The sequence below is a fragment of the Callithrix jacchus genome, chromosome 5 (assembly GCF_049354715.1).
Source record: "Callithrix jacchus isolate 240 chromosome 5, calJac240_pri, whole genome shotgun sequence".
Classification (NCBI taxonomy): Eukaryota; Metazoa; Chordata; class Mammalia; order Primates; family Cebidae; genus Callithrix; species Callithrix jacchus.
In genome coordinates this window covers 156,909,917-156,934,971 of record NC_133506.1, presented here as the reverse complement: position 1 = coordinate 156,934,971, position 25,055 = coordinate 156,909,917, and the positions used below count along the sequence as shown (strand labels likewise).

Genomic DNA, 25,055 nt, shown 5'->3' with positions numbered 1-25,055 from the left:
CTAGTTATTTACTGTATTAGTCCATTTTCACACTTCTGTAAAGATACCACCTGAGACTGGGTAATTTATAAAGGAAAGAGGCATCATTAACTCACAGTTCCATGTGGCTGGGGAGGCTTCAAGAAACTGATTACCATGGCTGAAGGCAAAGAGGAAGCAAGGCACATATTACATGGCAGCAAGAGAGAGAGAGAGCAAGAAGGGGGATGCACCAGACACTCATCAAATAGCCATATCTCGTGAGAACTCTCTATTACAAGAACAGCATGGGGGAAACCATCCACATAATTCAATCACGGCTCACCAAATATCTCCCTCCATACATTAGGAGTGCAATTCAAGATGAGATTTGGGTGGGGACACAAAGCCAAACCATATCATTTACTGACCAATGAATTGTTATTAGTGGACCTATAGGTGAGTTCCATTCAAAAATCATTTTAAATAATAAAGTTCAATAATTTATAACAATTGGTTATAAATGTTTATATATTTTTTAAAAATTATAATATGCAATGGTTTATTATTAAAACTCAAGCAGTATATTTATTCTTGGTATATTCTTACATATTTTAATAAACATCATATCTCCCTTTAATATTTTTACACTGTTTTTTTAAATATGTATGTTATTAAGTAGGGTCATATTATACCTATTTTTAAAATAAAATTTCCTGCAATATTTTACAAAGATATATTTTATGGTTAATAAATTTTAAATTCTTGATGGCTTAAAAAGCATAGAAATCCAAGATGAAATTGTATTGAATCCAGAAAATGTCTTCCAATTACATCAGTCACTAAAATATACATCTAATATAGAAAATTAGTAATATTGTTTTGTCTTCCCTCATTGTCTGCCACAGAAAACACTAAAAGTACAGTAGTCCCCTCATATCCAAGGTTTCACTGTCAGCAGTTTTACTTATCAACTTTCAACTGTGATCTGAAAATACTAAATTGAAAATTTCAGCAATAATACATAAGTTGTAAATTTTGCACCACTCTGAACAGCACAATGAAATCTCGAGTTGACTTACTCGGTCTCACCTGGAACGTGAATTCTCACTTTGTCAGACAGATGCACACTGCATCCACATCCCAAACCTTAATCACTTAGAAGCCATCTTGGTTATCAGATTTACTGTCATGGGATTGCTGTGCTTGTGACCAAGGAACCTTTATTTACCTTCATAATGGCCCCAAAGCACACAAATGTAAAACACTATCTTAACAGGCAGTATGGTCACCTTGGTATTCATAAGTGCATTTAAAAAGGTGTTTATTACAATCTTCGGTGTTAAATAATTGCATACCTCTGTAAAGGACCTTTTAAATAGATAATTTCATTCCTATTAGCTTTGGTATTATTCGTATATACAAATGTACCTATATTTAAAAGTAGCATTAATGAAGTGTCATCATAAGTGTTTTTTTTCTCCACGTGGTTGTTTTCCTCTGACCCTCTTGTGATTTCCTTCATTTTTCCAGCAGCATATTTCAATGTGACATGCATCATCATTTTTTTCTGCCATGCCTGTTTAACTGTCCTTAGGTAGTATTTATTTTTCATAAACGCCTCTGTGGCTCTGTGCCAGCAAAAATAAATATTAAACCAAAATTTTGCTACAGCAACATAGTGCAGTGTATAATTCACTCAGGCTTGGGTGTCAGACAGGTGAATCTGTGTTTATTATATAAGGTCTCTAAAGTATGTGGAAGCTGCAGGTCAAATTGCACGTCTTCCACTTACTCACTGAGGAACCACATCTGTAAAATGTGAATAATAAAGAGTGAGGTTAAGCAGATGCTTACCAAATAGCAGCCATTATTATTTTCATCATTGCCATCCCTAGAGTATAACCCAAAGGAAATCATGCATAAACACATTGGTGGCCTGATTCTTGAATTCACACTGCTGACTTGACTCAATGCTTGTTTATTTCTGATAAAACACTAATGCTAGCAATGAAGCACTTCTTGTCATCTGGAAAATATACCAGAAATGCATGAATGAAAAGGAAGTATGAGGCCAGCCCACTTCTTTTTGCTGCCACCTTTAGTCACTAGGCTGAATGATAGGAAAGCAGAAGCTAAAACACAGTAAAATCAAACAAAAGACAAAACCTACATGAGGAATTAAGAGACTTCTACTGAAAAGAAAGAGCTTGGGTTTAAAACAAATCATTAGCTATTTTTGAGTGTATTTCTTGATTATTTAGCATGTCAACATCTCTGAGAAAGCAAAGCAAAGATTGTCAGCTAGAAAACAAGTTAGGCTTATTTAAAAGAAACAAAGACTTTCATCAAGTAAAGAGTTTCCATAACCACCTATTTTAAGATGCTGTAAAATGTCATAATTCATATTAAAGAAAGAATAATGTATCATATTGGAGAGGTTTTTTTCCAATTTTGTCTTTTTTTTTTTTGTAGGGAAAAGGTCATATTTTCCTGCAAGAAAAAAAAAACTGGCCAAAGACATATGAACCCTGTTCCACATTGCTATAGCATGGTGCATGAGATACACAGGCTTGAACAAATGAATAAATATTCATCACCTCTACCTTTTTCTTTTTTAGGTGCCTCCTATACTCCTTGATAAGCAGTTCTCTGAATTCACTCCAGACATTACACCAATCATTTTGGCAGCCCATACAAATAATTATGAGATAATAAAACTCTTGGTTCAGAAAGGGGTCTCAGTGCCTCGACCCCATGAAGTCCGCTGTAACTGTGTGGAATGTGTGTCCAGTTCAGATGTGGACAGCCTCCGTCACTCACGCTCCAGACTCAACATCTACAAGGCCTTGGCCAGCCCCTCTCTCATTGCACTGTCAAGTGAAGATCCTTTTCTCACAGCCTTTCAGTTAAGCTGGGAGCTGCAGGAACTGAGCAAGGTGGAAAATGAATTCAAGTCAGAGTATGAAGAGCTGTCACGGCAGTGCAAACAATTTGCTAAGGACCTACTGGATCAGACGAGAAGTTCCAGAGAACTGGAAATCATTCTTAATTACCGAGATGACAATAGTCTGATAGAAGAACAAAGTGGAAATGATCTTGCAAGACTAAAATTGGCCATTAAATACCGTCAAAAAGAGGTGAGTGTTGCCAGACTTGATCCATCAAAATGCCATAGAATTTAATCACACTGAAGCAAACTGCTACTTGCAAAATTAGTTTTGGGTTTTAGAGCATTTTCTATTCAGCTGTAAGTAGATGACATTTATTGTCTGCCAGATTAATAATTATGAGTCACCCTGAAGAGTGGAAATAAATGGTTTAACAATTGATATTTTTGGCATCTGTATTAAAATGTACACATTGACAATGGTATCATGAAAAAACTAATGAATTTTAAATATCTCCAGACTGAGATTTCTGGTTCTGCTGTTTATAAGTCCTGTAACTTTAGAGGGTCACAGATACATTTCTTTAAGCTTTAGTATTCTCATCTGCTTAATGGATTTAATATTAATATTTGATATATATATATATATATATATATATATATATATATAATCAGCCTCTATGAGTTTAGATTTATATAAACTCATAAACTCTGTATCTGCAGGTTCTGCATCCTTGGATTCAATCAACTGTGGATGGAAAATGCAGTATTCCTAGGATGTGGAACCTGCAGATATGGAAGGCTGATTTTTCCTATCCATGAGTCCCATAGGGCTAACTGCTGCAGGGCTAGGGCAGCTGTGAATTTTGGTAGCCACATGAGATCCTGAAACCAATGCCCCACATACTTGGGAACAACTGTATTTATATAGATAACATTTTTCTCCTAAGTTTTTAGGAAGTGTAAAATATGTAGATGTGTGTGAAGACACTCAGTAAATTATATGGTATTGTTTTATTTATATCAATAACATACATTATTATAAATTATTAATAAAAGAAAAGCCTTTAGTACAATAGCAGATATAAATACTAAAAGTTTTCTCATGTCTTGCTCAGTGTTTTGATTTGTCAGGAATAAGAAATCAAAGAAGTTCATCACAAGGGATTAATAAATTTCTTGTAAAATTCCCATAAATTAAGAATGCTCTATTAAATAACAGAATCTCATATCTCTTACCCTCAATCACCCAGCATAATTGAATTGTGTCTGAGTGGGTTCTCAAAAGACTGTTTTCTTCTCTCTGAAGAAAATATTGGTTCTCTATTCACCCTTAAATAATAGTAATTATCTATTCCAGAACAATACTTGCAAATACTATGTTAAAATGAAAAAAAGAGAAAAAGCAAAAGACTTCTGAATTGTAAAATCTACCCAGTTTCTTTTGAATTTGGCCTTGATGACGGATCCTACATAAGTCCTGGTTGCTTTGTCTGCTTCTACTCCCTAACTACTCAAGGTTTAAGATAACTGAATTTGCTTTCTTGATTTTTTTCCCTGTAGTTCTGTGATTAGATAAGCTAATCTAGTTGTGATGGGAGCCTGAAACAAGGTGACGTGAACAGCTTCTTTTGTATCCATTCCCTCTAACTCTACTAATTTTCTTAGGTTTTTATGTTTTGGACTCAAAGATCTAATACTTTTAAGGAACTAGAATAATTTTCCCACCCAACAATAAAATACATTGATAAAAAACTTCACATGATCACAGATGTGCAAAGTGGTAAATGTGAACATAAGAAGTCATTTCAGGCTTTAGTCTTGATAAGATATTGAGATATTGATGTGGTCCAAATCTTCTTAAAGGTCCAATTGTAGTATGCTTTGCTTTCTTTTTCTTTGGAGAGGGGGCTTTAAATAATTGAAAGGATGACTGCAAAGATCTTCTCTTATGCTATAGCCGTTTAGTTTTAATGTTGTCCTACAAATGTTGAATGGAATACATTTCCCAAGATGTTCCATTCACAAGATGAAAGAACACAGAAGCAGCTGCTCTGCTCACCTGCTGCTCTTTAGGTCTCTCTGCAGCCAGTGAATGAACTCAGCTTTATTTTTTGCCTGCCCTCATTTTGGTCATGCCGTCAGAGCTGATTGAACATCATCTTTGGCCACAGTAATTTTTGTGAAAGCCTAGGAACCAGATACTCATGAACTCCTTTGCCATACATCCTCATTACAGAATGTTATCAATGATACTGCGCTAACTGCAGCTGCCAAATTCCAGTCAGAGTTGTTCGAGATAGAAATTGTAATCTGAATTTCTTGCATATTTATGTTTCTATTTTTACCTACAAATCATTTAATACCCTTTGGTCATGCATTCATTTCTTCATTTAATAACTCTTTCAACATATATTTCACAGAGCACATTCCAGGCAATGCCCAGGGCTCTTGAGATTCCATGATGTCAGATGTCTGCTCTCACAGAGCTTATAGACTATTAGGAGAGACAGTAAAACATTGAATAGGTGTTTTCCATTTTGTTCCTGAACTGCCAAAAATGTTCTTCCTCACTAAACATTTTTTTCATTGTGTATGTTCCTTTTCATATTTATAACATGTTTATATTTATAACATATTTATATGTTATAAATATGAAAAGTGGATTCAATGTCAAAATCTATGAAAAAGCCACTACTCTAGTCTGGTCTTTAGTATGTAAGAAGTAAAGCAATGAAATGCATTTGATAATTTCTAACACTTCTCTCAAAATGTTTGTACTCTTGCTAATATGAGGATATGGGAGGGTGATAGAGGCTAATAATACAAGATAAAAGATAGCCAAAAAACATACAGCATGTAACAAGAAAATAAGAATTAGTGCTATTTTTTAAAAGATATTTTTTTGTAGATACGGGGTCTTCTTATGTTGCCCAGGCTGATCTCAAACTCCTGGGTCCAAGTAATCCTTCCAAAAAGATACAGTCTTAAAAGACATTGTATTGGCATTTTTTCCTTTCAAAATGTTTTGAGATTTCAATGGAGAAAATAATTAAAATTAATTCTTACACAGTTGTTCTGGAATATTTACTATCAAAGAGCATATTTTTCTCAGATTGACAATTTTTCCAAAGTGAAGTAACATTGGATAGCTGATAGCACTATTTTTAAAATACAAGAATAATATTTTACTTTCATATATATCCTTTAAAATCATAGGTTGTGTTTTACAACATGTATTCTTAGGTTAGTCCGAAATTATTGAATTCAAATATTAAAGATTTTCTAGTAAGATCATGTGCCTTAAATAAAACTCTGCTTTAGCATGTCTTACTTCATATCTTTCTTACCAAAAGTTTTCCTTGGTTTGGTCTAAACAAGTTTGAGGTTTGTCGTTAGTCCAACTCTCAGGATTTGGAATGCCTTCTCATTAACCTTAATTCACATGGATAAGTCCTGCACCCTCTTTAAAGATCATCTCACGTCTGGTCTCATCCCTGGAGCATTCTATGAAGCAAGCCCCTCCATAGACTGTTTGATAAATGCCCTTATTATACATACGCTGTATTGCATTATGTTATTACATTTCCAACTCCTCCTGTAGGCGGTGTCAGGAACATATCCATCTTATTCACTAGTCATACCGTAGCCCCTGACATACAGAAGGTACTCAGTAATGAATACACTTGAATGAAGTCACAGACGATCTTAGATCTGGATGGTTCCCTGCATGTTTCTTTGCCTGAATAAACTGCAGTGTTTAGGTTAATCTCCTAATAATAGCTTACTTATGAGTCAAAATGTTAAAACAATTCAAGTTGCCAGGATTTGATTGCAGATTCATTCTAGTACTTCCCTTATCTCATTCAAAGAGAAAAGCCTGTGTTAACTGCATGCCATAGATGTTTTTACATTTTCATTTTATATATTCTTCCTAAGCAGCAGCCTTATAGAAAGAATAATTTTCTTATTTCTATTAATTCCAGGCTAATGATGCTGTAATTTTATTGATCATATATTAGTAGAGGAAACATCTTGTATCAATTCAAATGAATGTATGTTAGCAACTGGGTTGTTACATGATTTATTATATTAAACCTCCAAACACACTGCTTAAGTATGAACTATTTATGGGGTTTCTTTTCGTGAAAAAATCTGAGTCACAGAAGGTTATATAATGTGCAGTGTGATTCTATTAAATATTGTAATTAGATCTTAACTACAAAAACTTTGCTCTAACCATCAAACCATATTGCCTCCACCTGGACAACATCCTGCTGGAGGCAATATTGGGTAAACCTGAGAAAACTAAAGCTGCTATCCTAGTTTTCTTGAGCACATGAATTTATTTTATGACTCAGCTCCCCTGTAATGAAAGCCTTGCATTTCAACTTGAAGTTGCCTTTGTTTTCACATCGTGATGAAGCATTTGATTTCTCCAGAGGGTAAAGCCTACTTTTCCTTTCTTTCTTACTCCACTTTTACATTTCTGTGTCAAACAATAATCTTTCAAGTATCATTCTGCAGTGGGACAGGTTTAAGGTTTAAGGTTGCTCCCTTGACCAACCACTTCCATCCCAATGTCAGTCAATCATCTAAATGAATAGTATCAAAGGAAGCTGGAAAAAAATAACACGTAGTCATACCCTTAAAACTGATTCTTCCCCTGAGTGTAACATAAAGGTGAGGTATGACTGAGGACATGTCTTAGGCAAAGAAATTGTCCCTTCGTTTCTGGTATTATTTTTGCAGATTCAGAGTCTGCGACAGTTAAAATTACTTCAATGCAGTCATTCCTCTTGCCTAGTATTTGTGAGATCACTAAATGTGAATAGGGAGCGTAATGTATTTGTTAACTATATTTTTAGAGCAAAGACCTTCCCTAGTTTTAGTTACCTGATTGACAATATTGTGAGGTGACTAATTAAAAGGCAGAGTGGCCTAGATGTTGAATAACAACAAAAAGCAAGGAAATACATTATTCTGTGTAAAAACATTACAATTCAAACTCTCTACAGCTTTTCAAATTAAAGTGAAAAGTAATCTCTACATAGCAAATAGCATAAGATACACACACACTCACACACACACACACGTATATTTAATTTAAACATAGAAGAAACATACGGGAAAAGGATATGGTAAATTGTATTGAATCTCATTCAGATAACCCAGTGTGTTAAATAAGAACACCAAACTAAGGAAAAGACATTACCAACTTCACTTATATAAATGACTCAGCTATGAAGGGAACACCATATACACTATGATGCTTAATTATGTACTATGGTAATTAATTAAGCATAAGATATATAAAATTATATAATTTATATAAATATATATTAAGCATAATATATATAACATATACATGTTATTTATCTATTATATCCTGCTCATAATATACATTATATAATACATAATACATATATATTATATATAATTTGCCTTTCCCTTTCATGAATGTATTTCAGCAGCTTTGCAACATTAGCTTAAACCTTGGGCCTAATCTGGGTTTTGTCCTATACATTAATGGGATTGTTAAAGAAGGAGAAAAATCAACTTTGACCAGCCCTCTGCTCTAACCTGCTTGTCCAGTCTTGGGGGAATGGAGGAAATATGAAGACTTCCTGTGAATCAGATACTACCCATGGCATGGTAAACTAAATTAATTCTTAATGTTCCAGAATTACAGCTCTTTAAAGCTCTCTTACAACTCTCAAGATTGTTGGTTGTGTTTCCTGATTTATTTAAAACCCCTTGATATGGGAGCAAAAAAACAAGACTGTTGTCAGAAAGGAGACGTGGGAGGCGGGGACAATGTAGGGACAGAGTAAACACAAAAGGTGCAGCCTTAATACAACCAAGGGACTACTTGGGTAAGAGCTGGGGTATGTTGCAAGACTGCTAGAGCAGAAAATAACAGATAGAGCAGACATGCAGACTGCGTTTTCTCAAAACTTCCTAGAACCATACTTGTCTGTATATCATGGACTTTATTTTATAAACTCTATTGATAAGTTTATCAATAAGTTTATTGATAACATTTTAAATTCAGATTTTATTTGGAAAAGGCAATAAGTCATATAAATCCAATCTTACTAAACTATGAACTTCAATATTAAACAACAATCAGCAGAGTAAAACACCACTCATGTTCTTTATCTACCTGATCTACGTACCTGAGATCTATAGTAAGATGTCATTTTGCGCTTTTGTTAGTAGTTGAGGGAAAATAACATCTCTCTCTACATATCTTTTATTTTGAAATTACTAACCCACAAGGTTGTATCCTACCCATCTTTAGAAGGGAATCACACAGATATATTAATGATAATGTTGCATCCTTGCTGTCACATAAGGACCTGGGGTTGGTGTTGGGAAACCATGACTCTCTCCTCTTAGATCCTGTGGATTTTGGTGCCTGGTCAGCAGCCATGCTATACCTTTGCATTTGCTACAAATTTGACACCATAGCTGTCCATTGTTAACCACTGACTGTCTTAGACTCTTTTGTTTTTCTCCTTTTTCACTCTTGTTTAATCTGGGATATCTAAAAACATACCTTTTATATGTTATTGTGCCTGTAAATGACATACCAGAGTATACATAATTTGGGGAAAAATATCTCATGCTATTAAAATTTTTTAAAATAAGTTTTAAAAATCTCATGCAATGGAGACTTATTCTCATGGACACCAAACAACTTGAAAGAAGGAGGGCAAAGAGAGTACTTCTAGGGAGAAACATGAGAGAAAACACCATAGTGTATACAGCGTTACCTTTCACAGCTGAGTCATTTGTGCAAGTTAAGTTGGTAATGCCTTTTCCTTAGTTTGGTTTTCTCATTTAACTGAATGAGATGCAATAAAATGTACCATGTCCTTTTCCCTTATGTTTCTTCTATGTTTAAACTGCTTTGAAAAGATTCATGTCCTCCGATGTCTTCTCAAATACCACTTTCTCTGAGAAAGCTTCCCTTAAATTATATCCAGGTTAAAATTAGTTATTGTTTTCCCTTTTGTATGGTGGAAACATTCCTTTATTGCAAATGTGGATTTTTCTTTTTATATTTGCTTTCAGATTTTGCTTCTTCAATTGAACACCTTGCCTTTAATATAATATTAACCTCCTCTAAAACGTTGCTCACAACACTACTAAAGGTTTTTTGTTTGGTTTTATTTTTTGGAAAGGCAAATCTAGGAAAAAGATTTTCCAGCTATACAATTGAAAATCCCATGCTCAGGGGAAACCCCCAGTTTGGTCATCATGAATTTGAGCACTAGAGCTCTGTGTTAAGCATTGTAATATGTCCCATAAAGTCCAACTGCCGCAGCACTCTTAGGTGGACTCTGCCCAAATCTTCAGTTTTACCTTTCTTAATACCCACCATCACTGCTTAGAGTCTATATTTAAGCCAAGTGGAAACATTCTTAATATTGTTGCAATATTTCCTCTTATAGGACCTTATATTAAGAATCCCTTGACATCTGCCCTATTTCTTTGTTCATCTATTGCAATGGGTTTTATCTGGATTGTATTAGAATCACCTGGGAAATTTTTAAACACTACATTGGTGTGTATATCCCACTTTCAAACCAGTTAAATCAGAACATCTGGGATGTTCACCAAACTCTCCAGATAATTCCAAAGTGTAGTAAAGGTTAAGCACTACTTAAAATTATTGACTATAATTTCGCCTGTGACTCCAAGCTTCTGGAGATTTCCTTGACTTTTTCAGGTACAGAAGAAAATGGTCCCCAAATGTTCTGGTTATCAAAGTCACCTGGCAACTTTTATTTCTGAATAGCACCCTGCATGCAGAAATCTGGCTTCAGTGAGTCCTTGCATTCATGGCATCCCATGGAACTCACTTCAAATGTTGCCCATCTTTCTCCTTGCCTCATTGTCCACCCTAGCATTTCCTTATTCTATTATGGCTTCCCAGAACCAGAAGCCATCTTCTCTACCTGCTGTACATCCTGCTCATTTCTCAGGACTCTCAGAGCTTCCATTTCTTTATTTCCTCTTTCTGAAAAACAGAAGAGTCTGGTAGGAAATCAATCTCCTATTTAAAAGGGAGGAGTAGACCTGGGGAATGGAAAGACAACCAGGCAAGGAATGACTGATGGCTGTTTATTGTACATAGAAGGAGGGGCTCATATATTAACATTTTCCCTTTCCTGGGATAAGTGGCCTAGGGCATAGAGAAATGAGATCTTTCCATCCCTAGTGCATATACCATAGGCATATCTTCTCCCATGTAAGTTTCTGATCATCTACGGGTATAAGAACTGTGGGAAAGGTGTTTTGTTGGTGGGTGGTAACTCATCTCTCTGTGGTTGAAATAAAATATTATATTAAAAGCACGCCTGTAATCCCAGCACTTTGGGAGGCCGAGGTGGGTGGATCACGAGGTCAAGAGATTGAGACCATCCTGGTCAACATGGTGAATCCCTTTCTCTACTAAAAATACAAAAAATTAGCTGGGCATGGTGGCATGTGCCTGTAGTCCCAGCTACTCAGGAGGCTGAGGTGGGAGGATCACCTGAAGCCAGGCAGGTTGAAGCTGCAGTGAGCCAAGATTGTATTAGTGCAATCCAGCCTGAGTGACAGGATGAGACCCTGTCAAATAATTAGATAGATAGATAGATAGATAGATAGATAGATAGATAGATAGATAGATGATAGATAGATAGATAGATAAATAGATACATAGATAGATACATAGATATATGACAGATAGATACATAGATAGATAGATAGATACATGACAGATGGATAGATAGATAGATAGATAGATAGATGACAGATAGATACATAGATAGATACATACATACATACATGACAGATAGATAGATAGATACATAGATAGATACATAGATAGATACATAGATAGATAGATACACGACAGATAGATAGATAGATAGATACATAGATAGATACATAGATAGATACATAGATAGATAGATACACGACAGATAGATAGATAGATAGATACATAGATAGATGACAGATAGATACATAGATAGATAGATAGATACATACATACATACATACATACACGACAGATAGATAGATAGATAGATAGATACATAGATAGATAGATACACGACAGATAGATAGATAGATAGATAGATAGATAGATAGATAGATAGATAGAGTCTACGGATTGGATAGAATGCTCTTTCCTGCTCCTAACCAAGGATGTAATGTTGGACATATTATCGTTGGCACTTCTATTTTCTCTTCCCTAAAACAGGTTGCCTTGCAAAGATGAAACATAATAATGCAAGAACAGAGATTACCATATTTCCTGGCATATTTGCTCATGAAAGAGTAGCTATTATTATTGGTTATTATTATTATTACTATTTTTTGTCTGTTCCTAGGCCCCCAATATAAAAGGCCAAGCATATGCTGCAAAATACATGATTCCACTATATATTATGCCGCAGAAAGTATAAGGAAAGGGTTGGCTTCATAATTGAACGTTTTAATCTTTGTTGTAAACATTTATCTGTTTCTTGTGGGTTACATTACCAATTTGAATATCAAAAAGAAGTTTGGGCTGGGTGTGGTGGTTTACATCTGTAATCCCAGCACTCTGGGAGGCCAAGGGAGGCAGATTGCTTGAGCTCAGGAATTTGAGACCAGCCTGGGTAACACAGTGCAAGCTTGTCTCTACAAAAAAGATACAAAAATTAGCCAAGCATGGTGGTGTGTGTCTATAGTCCCAGCTACTCAGGAGCCTGAGATGGGAGGATCACTTGAGCCCAGGAGGTTTAGGCTGCAGTGAGCCGTGATCGAGACACTATGCTCCAGTCTGGGTGACAGTGAGACCTTGTCTCTTTAAAAAAAAAAAAGAAAAAAAAAAGTTTGTTCCTCTTAAGTCTATTGGTATAATCACTACTCCAAAGTATTTATATTTAGATATACATTGTCACCAAAAAAGTATACTATATAAATTTATCCCAGCCCCCTAGTAATTTGGCCCATTATAGGCTTTCAAAGCAGCTTACGTTGTATAGTGTAGAGTTAATATTAACTTGCCCATCTGAATTGCATTTTAAAATATATTCTAGGCATTGGTTATACATGCCCTTTGAACCTGACTGCTACACCTCAGAATCTCAGCTATACTCATAGAAAGGATTTGCATACATGAGACTATACTGAGCGATATGAGTAATTGTGAGACCTGTAGAAAAGAGATATAAAGCAGAATTCCTGTAGCTTAGTTTTCTCTCCTGCTGTTCTGTAGGGCATGCTCAATGACCAGTTGCTGAGCCTCTGCCTCTCTCTTCTCCATGCTTGTGCACACACTTGCTGTTGCTAGGCACAGGCAGCATGGATCATAAAATCCCTAATGCTCCACCCCAGCCCCCTCCTAGGGACCAAACCTTTCAGTGCCTGCCACTCTGTAATGGCAGATGCAAATGTCTGTTGAGGACTTGTCAGACTGGCTCACGAACCTATAGCAAGTCATTACGCATTTAATTTCACACTAGGTTTTTCGAGCTTGGAATTCAATCCCCGTGAGTTTCTTTACAGCTAATTAAGTTACATGTAACCACTGTCTTCTAATTCATATCTGAAAGTGTTTTTTTTCCCCACAGTTAAATTTGAAATTGTGTGTGTCCAAAACATTGCAGAAATTTATCCTTTTACACAGCACTGTTTAAGAAGTGACAAGTGTGCCTTATAAAACATAAAACAGCAAATTTGGCTTTAAATTAGATATAAAATTTTTCTTTGATATTGCTTTAAATAAATATTTTTAAAATTTATTTTCAAGGAAGTGTACTCTTCTATTCACCTGAGAAAATGTGTATAAGCAGCTCTTTATATGCAGCATTCATTTGGCACAAACAAGAATAAAAAACACTAGGCTAATGATAATATCTTTGATAAACGGCATTATGTATTGGATACCTTCCCTTGGCCCTCAAATGAATTGCTTTTCGGTATAAAACTGATACTTTTGACTATGATGATTGACAAGAAAGTGCTAGCAATAAGATCATCAGGTTTCCATTATTCAGACACAATCATGTAGTTTGTCAATGATGGAGAACACTTTCTCTTGTTTCTGTTGTACAAATGTTCACATTTATACTTCAGGGTTATTTGATCTTAGGTTATTTAGTTACCCATATTTTCTCTGTCACTCAGCACAAAAGACAATTAAGAATTGCCAGCTTTTAAAGTTATGGGCTTAACAGCTTATTCCATTCAACACGTTTCCTGGAAAAAGATAGAAAGCCAATAGATTGTGTTTTGGAAATGTATGAACCTGAAACGTTACAGTTCTCAAGAAACTTTTGTTATCATTTGTTGGTTCTGAGACATAGATCCATGCTTCAGTTTATCCTCCTCATAAATTTTGCATATGGGGGGGAACATTTTTACTTATTCTTCACCCTCATTAATCTTTGACCCTGTTAGGCACAGTCATGATTTTTCTACACAGAGGTTAATTATTTTATGTTTGAATTTTTAGAAACAAAGACATACAGTAAACCTCTCTAGAATTGATAATGCCTGTGCTATAATTTGGCAATTCTTGATTCTGAAGCTGTGTGTTTACAGGTGGCTTCCAGGTGAGATAGAACAGGGAAAGCAATCACAGAGCTTTATGGTTTTCGTATCACACCCTATTCCCTTTCTCCTTCTGAGCATTAGGGAACATGGAGTGGCATGCTGTCTGCATGCACAGAAAGAGCAAATTAAGCCCATCCTCCATGGTTCCTTGCTGGCTCCCTTCTTGTTTGTAAAAGCCTGCTTAAAAAAAATTCTTCACAACACTGATACAGTGTGAAATGAGGGATGTTGCTGTTGTTATTTTTCACAGCACTGATATAGTGTCAAATGATGGACGTTGTTATTTTTTTCCATGCCCTTATCTATGAACACTGATTTTCTCAGGCAGCTCTGGGACATGTAGCCCTGAAACCGCTTTTTACCCTTTTCTTGATTCTCCTCTTTTTATCTTGTTAATTGCCAATTAACAATTGTACTTATTCCTGGGGTACATAGTGATATTTTGACACATAGGATGTATAGTGATCAGCTCAGGCTAATCAGCATATCCATCATTTCAACATCTGGTCCTTCTTTTTGACCACTGGAGTGAAGTTGGAAATCTTGTTGGCAGCTAAGACAGAGAGCTGTGAGGAGGCTAACAGAGGAGATTGAAGCTCCTGCCACAGAGATCTTCTCTCTGTCTCTAAATGCAATTCCACAAACCATGTCCTTTTGGTGCCATAGACTGAGAATAGCAAAATGAGAAGAGAGCAAGCCCTAGGCTAAGTTGGAATTTCTTTCGGAAGTTTCCTAAAACCTGGAATTTTGCTCTTGCTTAGATAATAAAATATAATTTCTGAGAGCCACCTCATTGCAGCCCAGGAAAATATTTCTAACTGTGCCTGAGATTTTATGGAAGACTTTCTGGAATAAAAACACCTTAATTGAGTTTCAGTGGAAAATTAGGATTTATTAAGGCAAAGAAGTTAGAAAAAGGCATATGGGGAAGAAATACTCTGTGCAGATTCATTGAGGCAAAGAAGAGCATGGAACATGGAGACACCTTCAGTGACCTTTCTGTTCTCATTCCACCCCATGACCCTCTACCCTAGCTTTCTCTCTGCTGGGCAAGTGGGAATGGCTCCTCTGTTGGGTCTCAGCTCATGTTATCACCTTCTCAGTGAAGACTTCCAGAACACCCAATCTCATTAGTATCCTTTTCTCTCATCCATTATTCTCTTTTATATCATAGTTTTATTATCTTTGTGGCCTTTATCAAAATCCAAAATAATTTTATTTATGTGTGTGTTTATCTATTTTCCTCCACCTGTATCTAAGTGTCACCTTATCTGATTTATTAGTGCAATTTCAGTGCCTAAAACAGCGCTTAGAATATAGTAAGTGCAAAATAAATAATCATAAATTAGGGTAGCCAGAAGCTAAAATTAGGAAAAAAACCACAAAGAGTAGGTCATAAAGACCTAGGATCAGCAATACCAAGGAACCTGGTTTTTATAAAACGCTGTGATATTTAATCATTATTAAATATGTAGATCAATATTATCATTATTATTTTTCAAAACTCCTATTCTTCAAAGAGGAAGTCATTGTCTTTCTCTTTAAGTCTGGTCCGTCTATCATCTCTGTTAAAGTAAAAGGCACTCCTAGTTACTTGTGTTAGAAATCTGAGAGTCATCCTTGATCATTTCATATCCATCATCTCCAAAAGCCTGATGGGGTAGATGAGAAATGGATGCAAATAGAGAGGTGCTGGCTAATTTCCTTTCTCTTGAATCAGAGCCTGCCTTGGCTACTTGCCTGACCCACAGAATGCAACAGAAGTGACTTTATTCTTAGGCTCACTGTTTTAGGAACAGGGTCTCACTGTCTGCAAGCTGGACTGCAGTGGTGCAGTCTGGGTTCATTACAAGCTCCACCTCCTGGGCTCAAGTGATCCTCCCACCTCAGCCTCCCAAGTAGCTGGAACCACAGGTACACACAACCACACCCTGCTAATTTTTATATATTTATAAAGACAGGGTTTTGCCATGTTGCCCAGGCTGGTCTGAAACTCCTGAGCTCAAGCAATCTACCCACCTTGGCCTCCCAAAATGTTGGGAATACAACGTGATGATCTTATTGCTAGCAATTTCTTGTCAATCATGATAGTCAGAAGTATCAGTATCACACTGAAAAGCAATTCATTTGAGGGCCAAGGGAAGCTTGCTTTAACTATTTGAGCCGTATTTTTTTTGTTTGTTTCCCATGAATTTTACAATTGCCTTTTCTAATTTTGTGAAAAATGACTTTAGTAATTGAATTTGTAGTTGCTTCAAGCAATATGGTCATTTTTAATGATATTAATTCCTCTGATCTATGAATATGGCATGTTTTTCTGTGTGTTTATGCCACGTACTATTTATTTCATCAGTGTTTTGTAGTTTTCCTTGTGAAAATCTTTCATCTCCATGGTTAAATATATTCCTAGGTAGTTTTTTTTTTGTACCTTTTGAAATGAAATGGACTTCTTGATTTTGTTCTCAGCTAGACTGTTACTGGTGTATAGAAGTGCTACTGATTTTTGTATGCCGGTTTTGTATATTCTGAAACTTCATTGAATTTATTTATTCAAATCTAAGAGGATTTTTTGGTGGAGCCTTTACAGTTTTCTAGCTTTAAGACATGTCATCAGTGAACAGAGTTTCACTGGAAACCTGAATAGTCCCAGGGGGTTAGCTAGCTGTCTTTTCTCTGTCATAGTCTTTCTGAGTGTGCTCAGACTACTCTGACTACTGTGCTTTTGTTTTGTTTTTAATTTTTGTGTTGTGGTGAAATATACAAAATATAAAATTGACTATCTTAGCTATTTTATTTGTATAGTTCAGTGACATTAATTACATTCATATTGTGCAACCATCACCATCATCCACTCTAGAACTGTTTTCTTCTTGCAAAACTGGAGGGAAGGGAAACTGAGAACTTAGTATTCAGCCTCTAGAATACTAGAAACTACCATTCTTGGTTCTGCCTTTATTATTTTGACTAATTACCTAATATAAATGGAATTATATATTTGCCTTTGTCTGATTGACTTATTTTACTTAGCCTAATGTCTTCAAAGTTCATCTATGTTGTAACAAATGCCAGATTTTTCCTTTTTTTTTTGTAAGGCTAAACAATATTCCATTGTGTGTGTATATGTATCACATTTGCCTATCCCTTCATCCACTGAAGGACACTTAGGTTGGTTGGATCCACATTTCAACTACTGTGATAACACTGCTATCGAAATGTGAATACTAATATTCTTCAACACCCTAATTTCAATGTTTTTGGGCATACCCCCAGAAGTGTAACTTCTGAATCATATGGTAATTGTATTTTTTTAATTTTTGAGAAACCCCCATAAGTGTTTCTCACAGTGGCCATTTTACATTACCACTAACACTGTGTGAGGGTTCCAGTTTCTCCACATCCTCACCTATAATTGTCCTCTATTTCTTTACTTAAAGGAAAATTATTCTGTTTGTTCTTGGTAGTGTTTATTGAAATCTCTATTATTGTAGAATTTTTTATTTCTACCTGGAATTCTGTCAAAAATTGTTTGATATATTTTCATGAACTATGTCAATGTTTATAATAATTATATCTTTTGTAATAAACCTTTTATTAATATATAATGTACTTTTGCCACCTTTTTTGATTTAGAATCTATTTTGTCTGATATTAGTATCACCACTCTTTCTCCCTTTTGATTACTATTTGCATGTCATCACCTTTTTTATTCTTTCACTTTCAAACTATTTGTGTCTTTGAATTTAAGGTGAGTCTCTTGTAGAAAGCATATAGTTGAATCATGTCTTATTCATTCCGTCAATTCCTGTCTTTTATGTTGGAGAGTTTAATCCATTTACAATTAAAGTTATTGCTGATAAAGGGATACTTGCTTCTGTCAGTTTGCCATTTGTTTGTGTTTATTTCCTGCATTACTATCTTCTTTTATATATAGCTGGGTTTTTTTTTTTTGTAATTACGTTCTCATTTTCTTTTGTGTTTATTCCATAGTTATATTCTTTATGGTTACCATGGGGATTACATTTCATGTTCTAATGTTATAACATTCTAATTTGAATTCATACCATCTTAACTTCAATATCATACAAAAATACAGTTTCTTTTTAGCTCCATCTCCATGCTTTTCAGTGGTTGATGTCACAAAATTATATCTTTATACATTATATGTGAAATATAAATGAATGATTTTTAAATTCATTTGTCTCTTAAATTATGCAGAAAACAAAATGTGGAGTTATAAACCAAATAACAATAATACTAACTTTGTAGTTATCTACATATGCACTTTTACTGTGATCTTTATTTTCTCATACAGCTTTGTGCTACCGTCTAATGTCCTTTCATTTCAAACTGCAGAACTCAATTTAGCACTTCTTGCAGAGCTGGTCTAGAATGTATTTCTCTCTCACTTTCTAAGTACAATTTTGCTAGATACAGGAGTCTTTTTTATCTAAACTGCTTTCTTGAGGTATGATTGACATGTACAAAGCCATATATATATATATATATATATATATATATATATATATATATATTTAATGTATATAACTCAATGATTGTTGGTGAGTTTTTTTGTTTCAGCCCCAGAATTTCTTTTTTGTTTCTTTTTAAAGTTTTTTTAATACTTTAAACTGTCAGCTTTCTGCCTTCTGGCATCTAAAGTTTCTGATGAGAAATCTGTTGATAATCTTATTCAGGATTCCTTGTATGTAATGAGTCTCTTCTTTCATACTGCCTTCAAGATTCTCTCTGTCTTTGTCTTTTGATAATTGTATTATAATGTGTCTTGGTGGGGATCTCTTTGAGATTATAATACTTGGAGCTCATTGAGCTTCTTAGATGTTTATAGTAATTTTCATCAACTTTGGGGAAATGTTGGCCATTATTTCCTCAAATATTCTCTCTGTCTCCTTCTCACTTCTTCTGAACTACTTAGACTGTGTTCACCATTGTTCTTTTTTTATTTCTTCTGTTCCTCAGACTAGACAATTTCAACTGTCCTATCTTCAAGTTCACTAATTTTTTTCTCTGTATGCCCAAATCTGCTTTTGAATCTGCTGAGTGTTTTTCATTTCAGCTCTAGAATTTTACTTTTGTTTCTAAGTGTTTAAATTCTTTATTGATACTTCCTTTTTGTTCATACATAATTTTCTTGAATTTCTCCTTTAGTTCTTTAAGCACCTTCAAGACAATTGTTTTAAACTCTTCAGGATATCTGCCATCAAGTATTTCTCAGGGACAATTTCTACTGGTTTACAGTTAATGTTTTAACCATCTATAACTCATTCATTCAGGCATTCACCAATCCAGCCTTTCAAGTACTTATTCAATAAGAAATTATTCAACAAGAAATTATTGAATGCTTCTATATTCTAGACATTATCAAATTAACTTTGTTTGAAAAAGTAAAGCCTCGGCTGGAATTTTGGGCCTTGCCAGAAATGTGTGAAAGGACCTCTTGGAACAAATACATGATCACTTTATACTCACAATAATGTTACCGACTATTAAGATGGTTTTGCCTAATAAAATCCTCATTATGGATGTGGAGGACTAAAGAAAACAACAAAAACCATTTACATAGTGTTTTTCTGATTTCAGGAAATATTTACTAATCCTTCTTCCGTAGAACTTCATAATTACAATAAAAAATCATCATAATATAATAATGTAAATACTTGAGAATTACAGGAGACCTAACTACAAGCTCCATGTATACAATTAAAATAATTTAAATGCATGAAATAATAAAAATTATAGACTCTTTTTACCACTTCTAATTCATTCCTCAAGTTGGGAATTAATGTTGAATGTATTAGGGGAAATAGTCTCAGATATTTGCCTATGTACACCTCCAGAAACCCATATCCCCATCCACATTCACAAAAAACACACCTACACACTTATGGACCCACACACTCATTGTCACACCCACAGTTTTAAATTGTATATATAAATAAAATTATTTTATATATATGGCTGTGTTATTTTTTTCTTTTGAAAAATATGTCCTAGAGATTTTTAAAATACCAATAATTACATATTTACTTTATTATTTGAAGTAATATATGGAATTCATAAATAATGGATGAATCATTATTTATATAACTAATCCCTAATTTGTGGACATTTAAGTTTTCCCAATTTTTCCAGTCACAAATGAGGCTTCAGTAAACTTTCTTGTAAAAGCCTCTTTGCATTTATAAGCCAGTTTGTCTGCAGGATAGATTTTTTAGAATGGAATAGTTGCATCGAAATAGGTATGTTTTATAAAATTTTATAGTCCTAATTTTTTCCATATTAAAAAGATAATAGCCAGGTGTGGTGGCTCACATCTGTAATCCCAGTACTTTGGGAGCCTGAGATGGAGGATCACTTGAGCTTAGGGGTTCAAGACCAGCCTGGGCAACATAGCAAGATCTCATCTTCTCTACAAAGGAATTTTTAAAAATTAGCTGGGCATCATAGTGTGTGCCTGTAGTCCCAGCTACTCTGAAGGCTGAGGCAGAGGCTAGCTTAAGCTCAAGAGATAAAAGCTGCAGTGAGCTGTGATAGCACCACCGTACTCCATCTGGAAAACAGAGTAACTCTGAAAAAAACAAAAACTCAGTAATTTACATCCCCACCAACAGTGGGTATCAACAGTATCCAGTTTTCTTCACATCTATCAGAATAGTAATTTTTAAAAAAAAATTTACCGATCTAATAAGAGGAACAAAATATTAGCTTAATGAATAACATAATATATATTTTTTTCATTAGCCATTTGGAGTTTTGAGTTGCTTTGTATGATCATATCTTTTGTCTATTTTTCTATTGGATTAGGTGTTTTTCTCATTGTTTTGTAGACAACCCTTATATAGTATGAGTATCAATACTTTGCTTATGTATTATAGATTTTTTGTATTTTTTTTCTTTGGGTGTACAACATTGTACACTTTTCTGTGTTCAAACCTATTAATCATATGCTTTTGTTATTTTTAAATATCTCTCTTTTTTATAAAGGGCCTCCCTAAAGACAAGATTATAAAGATGTTCTCCTATATTTCCCTGTGTGTGTACATATATGCATTTGTGTGTTTATATGTTTGAGAGAGGGAAAGAGCACGAATCTTGCCACTATGTGCTTTTATGGGATTTATTTGGTACTAACTCAAGTGTCATAGCTCCCATTAAGTACTAGTCAACCCTTCCTCCCCACCCCCTGTATAAATATCCCTTCTATGTACACCCATATTACCCTGTGCTTATCTTTGTGATTCTCCATCCAAATATTTCACATTTACTGATTTGCATTTTTACTCCCTCAGTGCAAGATTCTTGAGTATAGGGATCCTATCTTAGTCATGTTTATCTTTTTTCTCATGCAATAATTGCAATAATAGTAAGTGCATATTTACAATTTAACATTCAAATTAAAAAAATACTTGTTACTTGATCTTAATTCATGTATTTATTGCTTATGTGTGTAGAAATAAACTAAGTATTTTGAAACCTAAATGCTACATCCCCCTTTCCTCGGGTACTGTCTGAAATGAACAGAAACATCTTGTCTATGAAAGCATTATAGAAAACAAGATATTTGATACCCCTGAGAGTTAAAACTTAAAAATAATTCAAGTGTTTATTCTTCTAGTATGGTGTTAAAAAGGCTGACCATTCAACAGCTGGATTAAATGGACCTTTCAAATACTGCATAAGGGATGTTTACCAGTATGGAGTCAGTGAACACAACAAATTTGAATGCTCCGATTACATCCCATTTAACCTAATCAAACCTTTTTTTTTCCTGCCAAATTATAGAATTAATCAAACCACTGGTGTAAGAAGTCTGTTTTAAAAACTTTTTTTTATACTTTAAGTTCTGGGGTATGTGGGCAGAACGTGCAGGTTTGTTACATAGGTATACATGTGCCATGGTGGTTTGCTGCACCCACCAGCCCATCATCTACATTAAATATATCTCCTAATGCTATCCCTCCCCTAGCCCCCAACCCTCTTCTATCCCTCTCCTAGTCTCTCAGCCTCCGACAGGCTCTGGTGTGTGATGTTCCCCTCCCTGCGTCCATGTGTTCTCATTGTTCTACACCCACTTATGAGAAAGAATGTGTGGCATTTGGTTTTGTGTTCTTGTGTCAGTTTGCTGAGAAGTATGGTTTCCAACTTTATCCATGACCTTGCAAAGGACATTAATTCATCCTTTTTTATGGTTGCATAGTATTCCATAGTGTATATGTGCCACATTTTCTTTATCCAGTCTATCACTGATGGACATTTGAGTTGGTTCCAAGTCTTTGCTATTGTGAACAGTGCTACAATAAACTTAAGTGTGCATATGTCTTTATAATAGAATGATTTATAATCCTTTGGTTATATACCCAGTAATGGGATTGCTGGGCCAAATGGTATTTCTAGTTCTAGATCCTAGAGGAATCATCACAGTCTTCTTTTTCATATGTGATGGATTTGACTCCAGTCTGTCAAACCATTGAACACCCAGGCTGATTGGGCTGATGTGGCTAGCTAGTCAGGGAAGAGTAAAATATAATAGAAAGTATCCCAACAGCAAAACATACCTGGGTCTAAATCACTTATCTGAGAGTTATTGCTGTGTAACTTTGAACAAAATATTTAACCTTCCTCAGTTTGTACCTCTTTATGTGTTAAATAGACATTTTATTCTTACCTTTTACATACATCCACATGTGCCTTCTGAAATTGTTACATCAAAGAATTAATCCACAATCTTTTACCACAATATCTGAATAAAAGCTAATATAATAATGATAATTATTGAATAATATTTTTCTGCCTGAAGAGGGATGAATTAAAATAGGCCACAGGTGTGGTGGCTCGTACCTGTAATATCAGCATTTTGGGACACCAAGATGGGAGGATCATATGACCAGCGGGAGCAGGACTTCAAGACCAGCGGGAGCAGCATAGCGAAACTCCATGTATATACCTATAAAAATATTTTTAAATCAAAAACCGTTAAATTAAATAGCCTATAAACCGCACTGCTCTTACAGTAGGAGACTGAAATATAAAATGAGAAAATAAAATTTATTTAAATAAAATTCATTGGAAAAGTCTGCATTCTGTGTTATTTATAAAAATGAATCAGTTTAAAGATAAAGTTAAATAATCTTTGAACATTTAGTTCCATTTCTCAAAGGTAAAATTACAAGGTTTGCAATGTTCAGCCATATCTAACTATCTGATTGGCTCCTTATTCTAGACTGCTTTATAATATTCATGGATACGTAGTAGGGCCAAGTACAATGGGCAGAAACTCCTTTGCAATATTCTACTAAAAATGACATAGAATAAACCCCAAGATAGCCTCTTTGAAAGCCCTAGATTTTAACACTGATGCTGAAATATATTTTGAATGTCACTTCACAACATCCCTTGGGAATACTTTTATTAACAATCTTTTGAATTTCAAGAAATGACTTACTGGACAAGTATTTTGAAATTAAAAATATGATAAATAATAAAATAAATTGAGCTTACTACTGTATTTGCTAACTTTTTCAAGACGTTACTGGAGAAAAGAACTTAGCGAAACTAGAGGGTTTCTCTTTTCAATCTTTTAGCAGTGGACGACTATTTTCTAAATAAGCACCTTATGAAAAATGGAAAGGTGCAAGGCTATAAATGAAGAAGGTCCTTCTCCTCTCTTTACTGTAATGGAGCTATTCACAGGCTGACTCTTGGGAAGCTTTGTGTATAGTCTGTGAGGTTAGGAAGCAGCAGCTATTTGTTTAGAACATGTCTCCTAATAGTCCTTTTCTTCAAATTCTTCCAAGTACTCATAATAAACATTTTGCCAGGCAGTGGCAAACATTTTTACACCAGCCTATGAGTCTGTTATCACTGACACACCGTGTGTTTAAAGATCAGACTCCACCAATTGTTGAGCTGCATAACTACCCTGAGCTATGTCTCTGTATATTATTAAATATGCACCCCTAAATAATTGAAAATGAAGTATATTCAGAATGTACCCATGTAAAACTCCTGCTAACAAAATAGGAAATATGTGTTCAAATGAAAAATAAAAAATATATATACTCGAGTAAAAATCGTATAGTAGTACAAGTGCAAAAGATGAGTTTTGTTAATATTTAGGTGTATCTGTCATTATCTGAGGTATTGAGAAATAAATATTTATTTGTAAAACCCTTAAATACTGATTATCTTTAAATTTGTAAACTTTATGCTGCTAGCTTTTTATATATCTAGTACAAAAATAAAATAAAATGACTATTTAAAATGTTCTCATCAAATAATTCAGAACACCAATTTCAATGTAGAAAAAAATAATTCTAGTAAAAAGCGAAATAATAATAATAACCTAATTGCTCAGATTCTCATGTCCAAAACACTGACTGACTCAGGCTTCCCATTACTAGAAATGGCAAGCATCAGGCATTCTCTTTTGTTCTAGGATGTGCACTAGATAGCTATACCATTTTGCCTTATATTTTAGTGGTTGCTATCACAATTTCAATATAACATTTATTAGTTTTCCTTGCTGCTGTAACAGACTTTTGCATAGTGGCTCAAAACAACACAATTTAATTATTCTATAGGTCAGTAT

The 25,055-nt window shown here is 34.6% G+C and overlaps 1 protein-coding gene across 4 annotated transcripts in view; it reads left to right on the top strand.

Moving 5' to 3' along the window:
* TRPC4 (transient receptor potential cation channel subfamily C member 4) overlaps window positions 1-25,055 on the top strand; it is a 198,236-nt gene that overhangs the window by 85,771 nt on the left and 87,410 nt on the right. For 3 of the 4 annotated variants that reach the window (XM_002748983.7, XM_035302519.3, XM_078375323.1), the window contains exon 3: window positions 2,580-3,098. In XM_002748983.7, the coding sequence (XP_002749029.2) occupies window positions 2,580-3,098 (519 nt within the window). Of the gene's footprint in view, window positions 1-2,579; window positions 3,099-25,055 lie in introns of those variants that run through there. The other variant, XM_078375324.1, reaches the window with a different exon arrangement.